Raw genomic sequence first — 12664 nt, 5'->3', positions numbered from 1 at the left:
TTTTTTCACTTATTTTCAGTTGAGTCCTTGCAGCTAACCATTTACAGATGAATATTTTCTTTTGTTAAGCCAACACTGACCTATGAATTATTGGAGCAAAAATGTGGCCCTACACATAACATACAATTTAAAACAACCTGCCAACAAAAGCACACAATTTATTTCCAATTTGTTAGTTGAGTCAGTATAAAATGCCAAAAATTAATACTTATTACCAATGAGGTGATTTCCAAATTAGCCATTAAAACTTAGAATTTCCCAGGATGTTGTGCAGTGTGTCCTCAAAAAAATGTTGAGAAATCTACAGCAGATTTTTAGTTCATACCAGTGTGAAGCCAAATGTTGTTTTTGTACCATTTAAAGAATGCAGAGTAAATAAGTTCGTAGTGTATGAGGTGTTCTGGTCAGAAAAAATACTTTGCTGTGAAGAGAAACTTTCCTTTTTTACCAAGCTCACAATTGGGCCTGCTGCTGGATCGGGTGACCCTGAACCAAGAATAATACAAGAATAAAAATGCCTTTATATAACCCACACATAGAAAATACCACTTTTGTGCTTTGTGTTTTCTCCTCTCTCTCTCTTCCCTGTGTCTTTCTGGTGGGATCTCCTGCTTTGGAGCAGCATGTTCCTGACCTGCAGTTACTGGCCCCACCTTGTTATTTGCTGTGTTACTCGTGGCCTATCTGCACCCTTGTTTTTTCCTTTTCAATGCAGCCTGAATGTGCCATGACCGGTTACCCTAACCCCAATGATGTAGTGTGTTCACCTTCCAATAATATGCTCTAAATTGATGCTATACAAGTAAAACTGTACTTATCTAACCCATGGAATAATAAAGGAGCCTTATAAAAATATTTACGGGGTAGATTTAGTGGCTGGAAAGCCGAAAACTTAAACAGCAATGCAGAAAAATGCTGATTTTGCTGATTCGTGTCATTCTGTACTTATCAAGAAATCACCAGCAATAATTTCATTATAAGAAATAAATTTTCTAAAACAAGTGAAAATTAAAGACATCAAACTGTAAAATCTGATTTTTTTCTTAACTCCTTTATCACAAATAAAAAGTGTAACCCAGCACAACAAAAAATGTACTCCAGGATGCTACATCTTAACAGACTAACACAACACACCGCTGCACTATTGTTCTCCGCCTTGTGCTTCCAATTTCTGCTTTAAATAGGAAAATTCATACACAAGTAAGGACAAAGCCTGAGAAACATTCACTTTTCAGTGGCATATGTGGCAAAATGATGTTACCATCGTTGGTTAAAACAGTACACTTTTCGTATGACTTTTTCTCGTATGATTTAATGTCAGGCAAGCTTTATGTGATAAAATAAGGCTCACTGGTTAAAAAAAAAAACAACCCAAAACAAAAAGATCCCACCAGAGATGAAATGTCATTCAACATGAATGATACCTGATTATAAAATATGGTGGTACAAAAAAATATTAAGGTATTTAATAGATATGGAATGGAAAGTGTTTTGTTTATCGTATTCCCCCTGATATTTCTTAATAATGACTCAATAAAAAAGCACTTCCAGGGTTACAAATCCATTTAAAACAGGGCACAAAGGGATGTTTTTTGCCCTCATGATGACACAATGCATTTGGAGCTTTTTTGTATGAATAATAAGCTAGATTTGCTCAACTGCAATCAAATGACATGTCCTCCTCCCCCACCCTTTCCCCTACAAAAACCTGTAAAGCGCTCATCCCAGGCGTAACACACACCAAGTCTGCTGAATGGAATTAAGGTTTTCAAGTACTGCTTTCATAAATAACATCACAAACCCTTTAGTGTGTAACATTTCCTCATTGTCATCCAAAAGTGCAGTTGCATCAATTCAAAGTCACACAGGATTAAATATTATATTATTCCTGTTTAATCACCTAATAAGGAAAAAGTGACCCCATGCCCAAGGTCAAGTGTAATAAAATATTTCAAGTCCACCTATCTACAGCTAGCTTACAGAATAAAAACCAACTGAAAGACCGAGCTTCTTTGGTTTCTAACTCGGCTCAGTGATTACTAGTCAGTCATGTTCTGTGTGGGACTACATCTGTTCTTAATAAGTGCAGATAAAAAAACAAAGAGCGTACGTTAAGTGCTGCGACACTAGAGTAAGCTGCTTGTGATATGATAATGCATCATGGTTTAATTTGGCACATTTTGGCAGCGGCTTCACGCCTTTATTCTACTGTATGCTACAATCAGACAGCTGGAAAAAATACTTTTTAAACTTTCCTAAATAAAATTTCGAGTCATCTGAGTTCAATAATGAGGTATATTTGTAATCAATTTGTGAGTTTCTTCACGATAAACTAAACCGCTAATTAATTTGTCCTATTTTCTCTGGGAAAATAGTGCAAATGCAAAAAAAATGTAAGCAGCCGTGGAACCAATCGTCGCTTCATAAAGTATTTTATATTCAACTGACTCGTTTTTTTCCTGCTACAAACACATTTTTCATCAATGGCATGAAATCCTGTACTGCTACTGCTTAGAGCTGCGTTCGATGATATGAAAACGTACAAAGCACAGCACAAACTGTTTTAACACATGTAAAAGTATTTTCAACATTTTTTAACTTAAAGGTCAATGTATACAAAAATCCATTCAGACAAACACTTTGAAATAACTCTGGTGTCATTAAAAACCCAACACTGGATAGTTAGGGGTTAATGACCATCTCTGTACAGTTCTCCTCCTCCTGGTTTAATGTTCCTTATAAGCATCACAGACTGGCTCCACGCCCAACTTTATTCTTATGTAATCGAGTCCGCCCTCTGCTTTCAGTCTCGCTGGCATGCTGAGGCACCTCCATGTGATAGCGAGGTCAGCTAAGGCCAGCTAAGGTGAGTCACTTATAGTAATGATGTTGCTTGAAGACACCGAGCTGTCTTGTGTAGCTGGGCTGCCACATGAGGAGGAGGGCGGAGAACTCTCAGGGTGCTTCCGATTGTCATGTGCTCTCCTGCTACATAAATATGACGGCCTGCTTAAAGTGCCAGTCCTGTGTGTAAACTCGTGTTCAGAGCTACAGCTGTACCCAGCTGCTTCGTCTGCTTCTTCCTCTGGAGTTTTCTGTTCTGTACGGGATCCGCGCCAACACGTGGAAATGGTGTCTAGTGAAAAGGCAGCATGGCAGCTCCCGTGTTTTCCGTGCTTGGCTGGGACTTTGCCAGCCTGGGTAGAGTCTGGCCAGCTCAGTTTTCTCTTCTGCAATGGGAGAGCAGAACCAAAAATAACAACACATCAAGGCCATCTTGGAAGAGAATTAAGATCTTTGAGCCAAAAAAGGACAATAAAGCAAATGAGGTTGACCTTGGGGAGACAGAATACTCTACTAAATACTAAGATGCTTTCTAATCATTTTTAAATGTACATTAATTTGCTTTTTTTCTCCTTCATTCCTTAAAATAATACTATTACATTAAACAACACTGTCACAGATATGGTGACATCCAGGAGGAAGCTCACCTTTACTGGGATGTGGAGCTGATTTTGGCTCCAGTGTGCTGCGACTCTGGGTGTGGTGGTCTTGTTTGGTGTGTTTGTGGATGTAAACGCCTCCCGAGGGAACCACATTTTGAGCAGCATCTCTATTTGCAGCAGATTCTGAAGATATTTCTCACTGCAGAAACAAAAGAATTGTACAATTACCCTGTGGGGTAATAGGGACTATGATAACACTGTTCATGCTGTTAACACTGCTATTAATATTAGGTTTTCTTTTTAATAAAGTTATTGTGAAAGGCATTTTAACTTTATTAAACAGGATAATGTGGAGAGAGGGTAGGAGCAGTAAGGACTATAACCTTTGACATTTCGATCAGCTGCTCAACCAGGTGAGCATTAGGTATCATTTTTGGTGGACTTACCCCATTTCAGGTTTCTGTAGGATTCCAAGAATCCTCTGCAACCTGTCCATAGCAACACTCTGCTGGAAACTGGTTAAGCCTATCAAAAACACAAGCAGGTACCTGGATATAACTACCAGATTGGATGCAATAAATAATGAAGATCATTTAGGATAATGGTCAGACACATACCTCGGTCAAATCGGCCAGTCTTTAAACCATGAAGCAGCTCGAGGAGAGGATGGATAAACCTGTGCAAATCTGCACACTGTAATGTTAAAGGCAATAATAAAGACTGTTAATATAACTAAAATCTGCTATTTACTAAAAGTTAACACAGCTAAAAACTTCTGTTTACTAAAATAAGACCTAAAGATTCCAAAAGAGAAGTGCTCACCTTCTGAGCGAAAGCGATGTCCCCTGGTGTCACTGATGACGATAATGTGTGGTCTTCAGGAGAAGGGGCAGAGCCTGGAGGTTTAGTCGTGTCAGAGCACTTTTCAGACCGGTCACACTGAGATCTCAAACGCAGCTGATTGGTATGAGGAGGTAAACCAATGTAGCTTCCAGAAAGTGAGATTCCTTCATCGGCGGAAGGCAACTTTCCAATCCCACTGTCCCCCTCTCCCTCTGAGAAGGTTTCAGCCTCATCTTCAGTCTGCTCAGTCTCACTGAGCAGAAAGCTTGGAGTGGAGGGTAGCGAGTCATAAGATGGCCATTTGGAGGAAATACCTAATGAATTCATCTGTGGAGACAGTATTGAGGAAATTCTTTTAAATCAAGATTATGAATAAAAGTAAAGTAATCAGTAGCACAGCAAGAAGATCCAGGGTTTGAATCCAGGCTTTTTGCATGTTCTCCCTATGGGTACTCTGGCGTCCTCCCACACTCCAAAAACATGAATATTAGTTAACTGGTGATTCGGCCATAGGAATGAATATGAGCAAATCTGTGTTAGTCAGTTAGATAGACTGATAACACGTTCGGGGTGTATCCCACCTAGGGCCCTGAGACAGCTGGGATAAATAGAAGAAAAAAGATGACTGGAGAGTAAAGCAATCTTCTTCTGGGAAATCTGCTCAACTTCCTAAGAAGTTGTATCATAAGAAGCTGTACAAACAGTACAATACGTTATCAGTAACCTACTCACTTCTTTTGTGAAATCTTTTGTGGTCCAAACCATAGCATTTATAACACATTTTTACAGTGTTTTTACAGTGTGATGATGCCAGGATCATTTACACAGGAGGTCATATTACCTTAAACAAATGATCAGTTTTGATGCTTCTGGGGATACATCTCTGAATTTTATGTCTCTTAGTTAGCCTTAACATACCTGCCCTTCAGCATACAGTTAAGAGCCAGGCAAAGAGTCTTTTTATTGTTACTTAATAGAAAACTTTGCATTTTACTGCTATTCAAACAATATTTTATCACAGTCTTAATGTTTTTACTTTGGCCAAAGACCTAGATTTGTTTGGTGGGCATCAAAATGTTTTAAATGCACATAAAATAGAAGATCACTTGTAACATTAACATGAAAAAAAAATACAAGGCGCCTTAGTTATAATAGCTGCGTATTTGATTGAGTAATACAGTCATTAAATGAAAATCCTATCCATATGTTACTATAAAACACTTATCAGCCCTCATGTGACTGCAATGCTGCAGCACGATGATTTCATCACTTTTATGCAATATCTATTAGAAGTGCACTTGTTGGCAAGAACAGTGAGTTACGTCTTCGCAAATTTTCAGCAACCGCAATAAAATCCAGATGAGGACAGAGCCAATAACAATCAACTCTGATAGATTATGACCCTGGAAGAACACGAAGGCCCTCCGACCGACGCAATCGCAGTTATTCACTTTAAAAAACGCGCAGTTCAATCGCACGAGCCCCCTTAAATTTTCGCAAAAGCCTGTTACATAAAGTTTGTTATAGCACGTGTTGCTGCAAATGTTAGTTGCCTTGAGCTTAGTTTGTTTATATCTGCACTAGATTTTTTTAATCACTGCCTCTTAAGGCTGGATATTACGTATTTAATTTTAATGGTTAAAACTGGAGACATATGGGAATCTGATTTATGTAAGGATACACATGTGTGTACGTCTGCAGCCGATAAGCTGGTAAAACGCAATAATCATCTTATATACCAGTTATAACATGTTTGCGATAACTGGGAATAGTCTAGAAAACCGTATCCCACAAACTGAGTGATTGTTAGCTGAAAATGTTTTTAAGAAAAAGCATAAAAGCAGTATTAATACCGTTTTCATTCTGTAATAATACCCGTGGTCAACCAGCTAACTGGAAATTCGCTATGTAAAGGTGTAAATGTAAAAAGTTACTGTTTTAGTCTATCTGAGGTAAAAATAAAACGCAGGCTTTATATAATAAGTGAGGAGCCACCTTTCCCTAAAAAACGTTAAAGTGTAGGAAAAGGACGGAGCTTCTTACCTTTTGGACGGAGGAGAGTTGGACTCTTAAAAAAGGACAGCTAGCGCTATTTGAACTAGTTTAAAAAAATAAATCAAAGCTCACAGAGGGGACTTCCACAAAAACTAACGGCTCTACTTGTGAGCACAGCTGTAACTCCTCTTAGCCAGTCCCTCCTCGTTTCTGCTACCTCCGCTCGTGGCGTTTCACTTACATTGGGAGCTCTCCTACCCGCACGCGAACTACCCACCGAGCGCAACGGCCTCTACACGTGCTGGAGCGTGTACGGAGCCGCGATTGGCTGAGCCCAGAGCTGCTCTTTTCCCTTTGGCCGAGAGGCTTGGCCAATCGGCGGGACGCACAACGTCGGTTGGTTGGTATAAGCGTTTGGATCCCTCCGATCCTTCAACGGCCGCACGTGTGGTAGGTGTGGATGCAGAGCGAGAGGAACAGCACGAGGCAACTGGCATCTAAAATGTTGATATGCAGATTGAGTCACATTATAGAGCCAACGAGTAATAACAGACCACGCTGCTGGTCCCCGCGCGCACATACACGTACACACACACCTCTACACTCTGGAGTCTTCTCCTTTTTCAGTGGGGGCTGCACCCCCCCACCCCCCTCCATACTCTCTCCACATTCTTCCAAATTCGTCATGTTACTTAACTGAAGCTCTCCAATAGGCTTGCATGTGATGGACCAAGACACCCGCGTCACTTGATTAACATCATTAATCAGAGAGATAGAGAGAGAGAGACATGCACAGTTCACAGCAGGGTCTTTCCGAAGAAGATTAATATTATTTAAAGGGATTTTGTGTCAGTCTTGCGTTGATAACTTGCTTTCTGGGGTCACCTGCCAAGATAACACCTGAACATCTTCCATGCATACAACAACAAACCAAACCACTAATTGGGAGATTTAGATTTAAATAAGCATGCGATAAAGGTCTATTGAAGCAACAACATAATTTTGGCTTCAGATTACAGTGCAATCTAATATAACCTTTATTAAAATAAACTCTAGAAACAATAATTTTATTTATTATTAAGTTCATGTCAACAAGCTGGACAAGATAAGAAGATGTGGCAACATAGGCCTATTAAAGCCACAGAGGGAGAGAGAGAGAGAGAGAGAGCCCATTGGAAGGCAGGCTTACATAATTATGTAATAAGATATATGCTTGAGGAGTGAATCACTTGTGTCACATGCAAAAAGTGGGCTGTTAACCTGCAAGTGTAGGTGGATTTAGTTGATTAAAATAGCTTTTACAGACAAAAACAAATGTTTATGATGATTTCGGTACAACACGGGGAACAGGTGAATAACATTAGAGGTGTGGCTTAGTGAAAAAAAGAGAGTGACATAGAAAGCATGGCACAAGCCAGATTCAGCACTGCCACAACTCTGGGTGTGGTGGAGGGAGTCGAATAGAGTTCGAAATCTTTTATTATACCGTTCAAACAAAAGTGATGCAGTGCCATTGTGAACAGAATGCTTAAATTACGTAATTTAACCTGGACCAATGAGAGCGCAGAGTTCCCAGGCAGTGCGTGCAGGTTCTTTATACAAATCAGCAGATCAGTAATGCTCTTTTTATGGCACATTGTCGGTATCGCTCTTGTCACACTGGCTTGATTCATGTTCCTAAAGTTTGCACAGGTACACTTAGTTCCAGACTTTTTGATTGCGACACAGGTACTGTAACCATGCAAACAGCACCAGCCATCAACTGATAAAGAAACCGTGTAAACAGGGGAGCCTACTGCCAGCAGCAGTCTATGCAGACAACTGAAGAATTATAATTGAATCAAGGATGCAGATGTTCAACATATGCATGAATGTTCTAATAGCTTTGGCCAGGCATGTTTTCTTTAAAGCTTATGTATATGGGGCTATAAAAGTATTTGACATGAGCCGCACTACAATCAGACTTCTTAAGTGTCACTGTTGGCTGCTGATTCAAATTAGAAGCCATGGGTGGCAACATATATTATTCTAAGTGTTGACATGTCCTCTGTGCAGTCGATACTTATGAGTGGAAAGGAAGCTGGCAGTGTGTTTATGTTGGGTGCAAGCCAACAAAAGTGTTTGCGCCTGTCTCGATGATATTACTTTACCAAGTCTGCTGGATGCACAGTCTACATCATAAAGAAAGCCACAGATTAAACCTTAAAATAAAAACTGAACTATGGACCAATCACCTATTACTTAATACTGCCTGTACCCCATCTGATCCACCTCAAATGTTGTTGGAAGAGCTTTTCTCTTATTTTGATTGAGCCTTGTTATCTATTACCAATGTTCCCCAAGCAGTGACTGCTGCCTGTGCGTAGTTATACGTGCCCAAATACACACAAGCGTGTTTGTTTGGCAATCTTTGTAATAACCAAACATGATACCTCCCAAACCCTTAGCCTAACCCAGGGATTCCCGAGAGGTGTGGCGAGGCCTACTGGTTTAACTTGGAGCAGGTCCAGGTATTCCTTCGGATCTTGTAAACATCCTGTGAAAGAAAACCCCTGATCCAATGTTTGACCTAGTCCTGCAGTTGTCGACTGGTGGGAATTTTGAAGCAGCAGAGGTGGTTAAAAAAGGTGGTAACATATCAATATAACCACCTTTGCAGATGGCTCCATTCAGTGTGGAGCAGCAGGCCTACTCTGATCTTACAGTGCAATCAAAAGAACCAAGGTTAGATATGATTCTTCCTTTTATCATTCCTGGGACAAATAACGTCAGTTATTCACTAATGTCGTTTTCAAAGGAGTGTACTTGTGACCAAATACCCCGGTTTACTCCAAATCTCCCCTGACAATAACATCAGCCCAAAGCTGCACGCTGGGAACTTCACGGCATGGTTTTCATGACTAAACAGCTCCTGTAGGGTGGCCCAAGTAGTATATATGTTTGTAGCTATGCAGACACTCACTATTTTAATTTGGCCATGTTTTACACATTACTCTGCCAGCATGGAGTTAAAACTCGCAGCATTGTTTAACAAAATCACCAGTAACAAACTGTAACTGTGGATAATCCACAGGACAGTTCCATGGGAACAAAAAGTAGTTCCAGTTAACCCTCCATAACAGTTAAATGTTTTTCTGCTTTTGAGGGAAATTTGTAACTACTGCGAGGATTAGAACCAAAACGCTTTTCACTACTGTTAGATCCACTAGTCATACAAATTAGCGTATCCTTTAAAAACAGTTATGTTGTGAGGATAGCCAACCTTTTACAGTGTGAAATATACACAGGTCATCTGTCAGAGCTCTCCCCTCAGTCCTTACAATGCCACCCACTGCCTGAAGACAGAGGACAGGATATAAACATGACCTGGTAACCTCGGAGACAAGTAAGCGTGGTGAAAATGTTTAACTTTCCCTGTGTGAGTGAGGAGAGAGCAAGTGCACACATCAAAGCCCCCTGCTGGAAACAGCCGAGACAGACGTGCGCGGCCGACGCGCCTCGCTTAAGCAGCATTGCAGGAGGTGGCCGACATTGTCGGTGGACATTAACGCCACACTGTGCATTAGTGACCTTGAATTAATTTACAGTACGATGCTGCTGAGCCAAGACCTCATTCACACACACACACAAAAACCCAAAGCATCGCAGCATTGTTTCCTTCAGAAAATGAGGTCGCGTTAAACTACTTCCAGTGCCATATATGGGCAAAAACATCCCCCAATACACACACAGCTGAGTTTACAGAATACACCAGTTTGTTATTCAAATAAAAGATCAACTGTGATAAGTCCTAAGTGTCTAATTTATTAGAAATGTTCACAATGGAGACAATTAAATCACATTTTTTTGTGTTTACAATGTGACCACATAAACACCACTTTTCTCTGCGTTTGCCTGGTCCTTTAGGCTCAGGCAGCAGCATTATGTTGGTCTTGTTTGCTTCTTTCAGCTTTGCTTCCCCAGTCTTATCCAGTCCATCATTCCTTTTCCAACAGGAGCCATCTCCCTAGCAACCGAGCCAGGGATCTTCTCTGTTTGTCCTGGAGATAAAGGCAATTTTTCTGGCCATCTCCGTGTGGTATATACGCCTGCAGTTCTCAAAGTTCTTCCGCTGTCGTTCTCGGCAGGGCTTCTCGTAGTATCGTTTGCGCTTCACTGTGTCAACAATGCCATCCTGAGTCAGAATCCTGGAGTAAACAGAAAAAACGTGTGAATAGATTAGACTTAGTAAACAGAAAGAGCAGTAAAAGTGACACAAATGTAGTCCCAAGTGCATCGGTTCCTATTAGATGTCAGCCTCTGCTTATAAGTGCTTAATATGCTAAAACCATTACATTTTTATTCATTTTTTTTTTTTTTAGACTAATCGGTAACTCACCCAGACAAAATGTCAAAATGTAAGAAGTACAACAGAGAACATTACGTTTTCAGAGTCTGAGGGCATGCAAACACAGTCAGCTTCTAATGAGACTGAAGCACGGATTCATAGGTAAACTGTAACCAGAACTGCACCTAACCACAGCACAAACCGTAACTGGCTCCCAGCCATAGGATAAACTGTAACTGGGATGTAATGCCAAGATAAACTGTAACTTGTTCCTGACCACAGGACAACATATACCCTTTAAATATGTATTTAAAATAGTCCAAATAACAGAGAGGACCAAAAATAAATAGATCTTGAAATGTTAGTCCTTCAAAAAATTATGCGTGCTCTGCTTTTGGATCCAAATAAACATTTAAAAATTAATCATCTTGAGCCATAAAATCTATGCAAAAATAATGTGCAAAAGTCTTGGGCCACCCCTCATTTCTTTATATATTTTGCTAGTAAAATGGAGAATAGTTGCAGTGATTTGCTGACCATTTCTCAGCAAAAAAGGCAGAAGGATCTCTCAAGTTCTGTGTCAGGTCTTTGCTGGATTTTTTTCAATTTATGAAGGACATGACAGATATTCAGATATTGTCCATTTGCTGTAGATAGGTTTATAGGCCTGCAACCTCTCCAATTTTTAAAGAGGACACTGCACACCATGTTGAGATATGTACTTTTACTCCTAGAACTTTACATGTAGTGTTTTATTTTGGAAAAGCGCATTTTACAGAGAAGTACTGCTACTTTTAAGTTACTTTCAGATCTAAAACCTTCTTCTACCATGCAGTACAGTCTTTTAGCAGTTCACTATACAGACTCTTGTGCACTGTAATACCATCTGTATCGGGGCAAAGGACCCTGCACAAAGGCTGGAAGATCATGGCTAATGTCTTTTAAAATCAGTCCTTAACACTTTATTTATCCTTTATGATTTTCTCACGGGTAACACAGTTAATTCATGGTCCCGTCCAACTCCCCACCCCCCACCGAGAAAAAAAAAACTAGAATTCTCCCTGCTTTTACTTTGAAATCCAAATGTAACAACTAAACAACAGAGCTAAATAAAATTGTCGAAATGTGTGAAATTACTGTTTTTTCTAGCGCAATTTTAAGTCGAATTTTTTTTTACGTTATGCTCTTTAAAAAGCGCGAATGATGCTAGTATGCTTAAAATACGCAGACTTTAATCAATTTCAATTTAAACGTGTAGTGAATTTCGCTTCTTGATTACATGTATATCTATCTTAAAAATTAAAACACAAAAAAGCCTCAGAAAAAGCGTATTCTGTAAACTGTGTTGTCCCCACTGCGCAGGCGCAGCTCCGTGACATTGAGCAACAAGCTAGGCTGGGCCGTTAGCGCGCCTCTGGTCGGATAACAAACACATCTGACAAACAACGTTAAATTCAAAAACCTCGCAGTGACCTGTTTAAAGTCTTGTACGCGGCATCCACATCCCCGTTTTGGACCATCACCGTCCGGGAAATGAATCGAAGGTGTCTCGCCATGATGAGACCGGTGCTTGCTCAACTCTCGTTCGGCTGTAAACGCCTAACGACAAAAGGTTCCGGACACAAGAAGCGCCGCATAAACACAAACACTAGGGGGCGTTTGACTCAACCGTTTTAGTAAATGGCATCTGTCCCGTGGTAAAGGCTTTTCTGCCTTTTTTTTCTCCTCCCAGATATTTTATTCTAAAATTCCAGATATTTTATTCTAAAATTAAAATTTCAGTTATGTTCGAGACTCTACTTTAAAAGACACGTATGCTTCATAAACCCTTTTGTCATTTTGAAATATTTCTTAAAGGTGAAAACTTGAAGTGAAAATGTATTTATGGTCATCTGCCTCTGTCTATCTTCACATCCTCCTTCACTTTATCCCCGAATCTCCTTTGTGGGCTTCCTCTTCCCCCCCCTGCCTGGCAGCATCTCCAGCAACCTTTGCAAACATATCCGCTATCCCTCCTGTGCACGTCCAAACCATCTCAGCCTTACCTCTCTAA

At 40.2% G+C, this 12664-nt stretch overlaps 2 protein-coding genes across 2 annotated transcripts; both read right to left on the bottom strand.

The window, feature by feature from the left end:
• Nucleotides 1–1338: 1338 nt before the first annotated feature.
• ciarta (circadian associated repressor of transcription a) lies at nt 1339–6649 on the bottom strand. Its single transcript, XM_005927626.2, has 6 exons — nt 6333–6649; nt 4269–4616; nt 4064–4139; nt 3893–3971; nt 3492–3645; nt 1339–3230 (listed from the first exon to the last, which is right to left on the bottom strand). Exons 2-6 carry the CDS (start codon nt 4614–4616, stop codon nt 2862–2864), a joined length of 1026 nt encoding a protein of 341 aa, XP_005927688.1. The 5' UTR covers nt 6333–6649; the 3' UTR covers nt 1339–2861.
• A 3419-nt stretch (nt 6650–10068) lies between these two features.
• On the bottom strand, nt 10069–12273 carry mrps21 (mitochondrial ribosomal protein S21). Its single transcript, XM_005927625.3, has 2 exons — nt 12085–12273; nt 10069–10471 (listed from the first exon to the last, which is right to left on the bottom strand). The coding sequence occupies exons 1-2, from the start codon at nt 12165–12167 to the stop codon at nt 10291–10293; spliced, it is 264 nt and encodes an 87-aa protein (XP_005927687.1). The 5' UTR covers nt 12168–12273; the 3' UTR covers nt 10069–10290.
• Nucleotides 12274–12664: the final 391 nt, after the last annotated feature.

The sequence above is a fragment of the Haplochromis burtoni genome, unplaced genomic scaffold, assembly GCF_018398535.1.
Source record: "Haplochromis burtoni strain Fernald_Lab_line unplaced genomic scaffold, NCSU_Asbu1 Contig_90, whole genome shotgun sequence".
In the NCBI taxonomy this organism is placed as follows: Eukaryota; Metazoa; Chordata; class Actinopteri; order Cichliformes; family Cichlidae; genus Haplochromis; species Haplochromis burtoni.
This window is presented reverse-complemented; position numbering and strand designations above follow the sequence as displayed.

Coding starts and splice junctions, on each gene's coding strand:
- mrps21 (XM_005927625.3), bottom strand. CDS start 12,167: ATGGCGAGACACCTTCGATTCATTTCCCGGACGGTGATGGTCCAAAAC. Junction 10,472..12,084: donor GCGTACAAGACTTTAAACAG/GTCACTGCGAGG, acceptor TGTTTACTCCAG/GATTCTGACTCAGGATGGCA.
- ciarta (XM_005927626.2), bottom strand. CDS start 4,616: ATGAATTCATTAGGTATTTCCTCCAAATGGCCATCTTATGACTCGCTA. Junction 3,646..3,892: donor CTACAGAAACCTGAAATGGG/GTAAGTCCACCA, acceptor TTGTTTCTGCAG/TGAGAAATATCTTCAGAATC. Junction 3,231..3,491: donor AGCTCCACATCCCAGTAAAG/GTGAGCTTCCTC, acceptor CTCCCATTGCAG/AAGAGAAAACTGAGCTGGCC.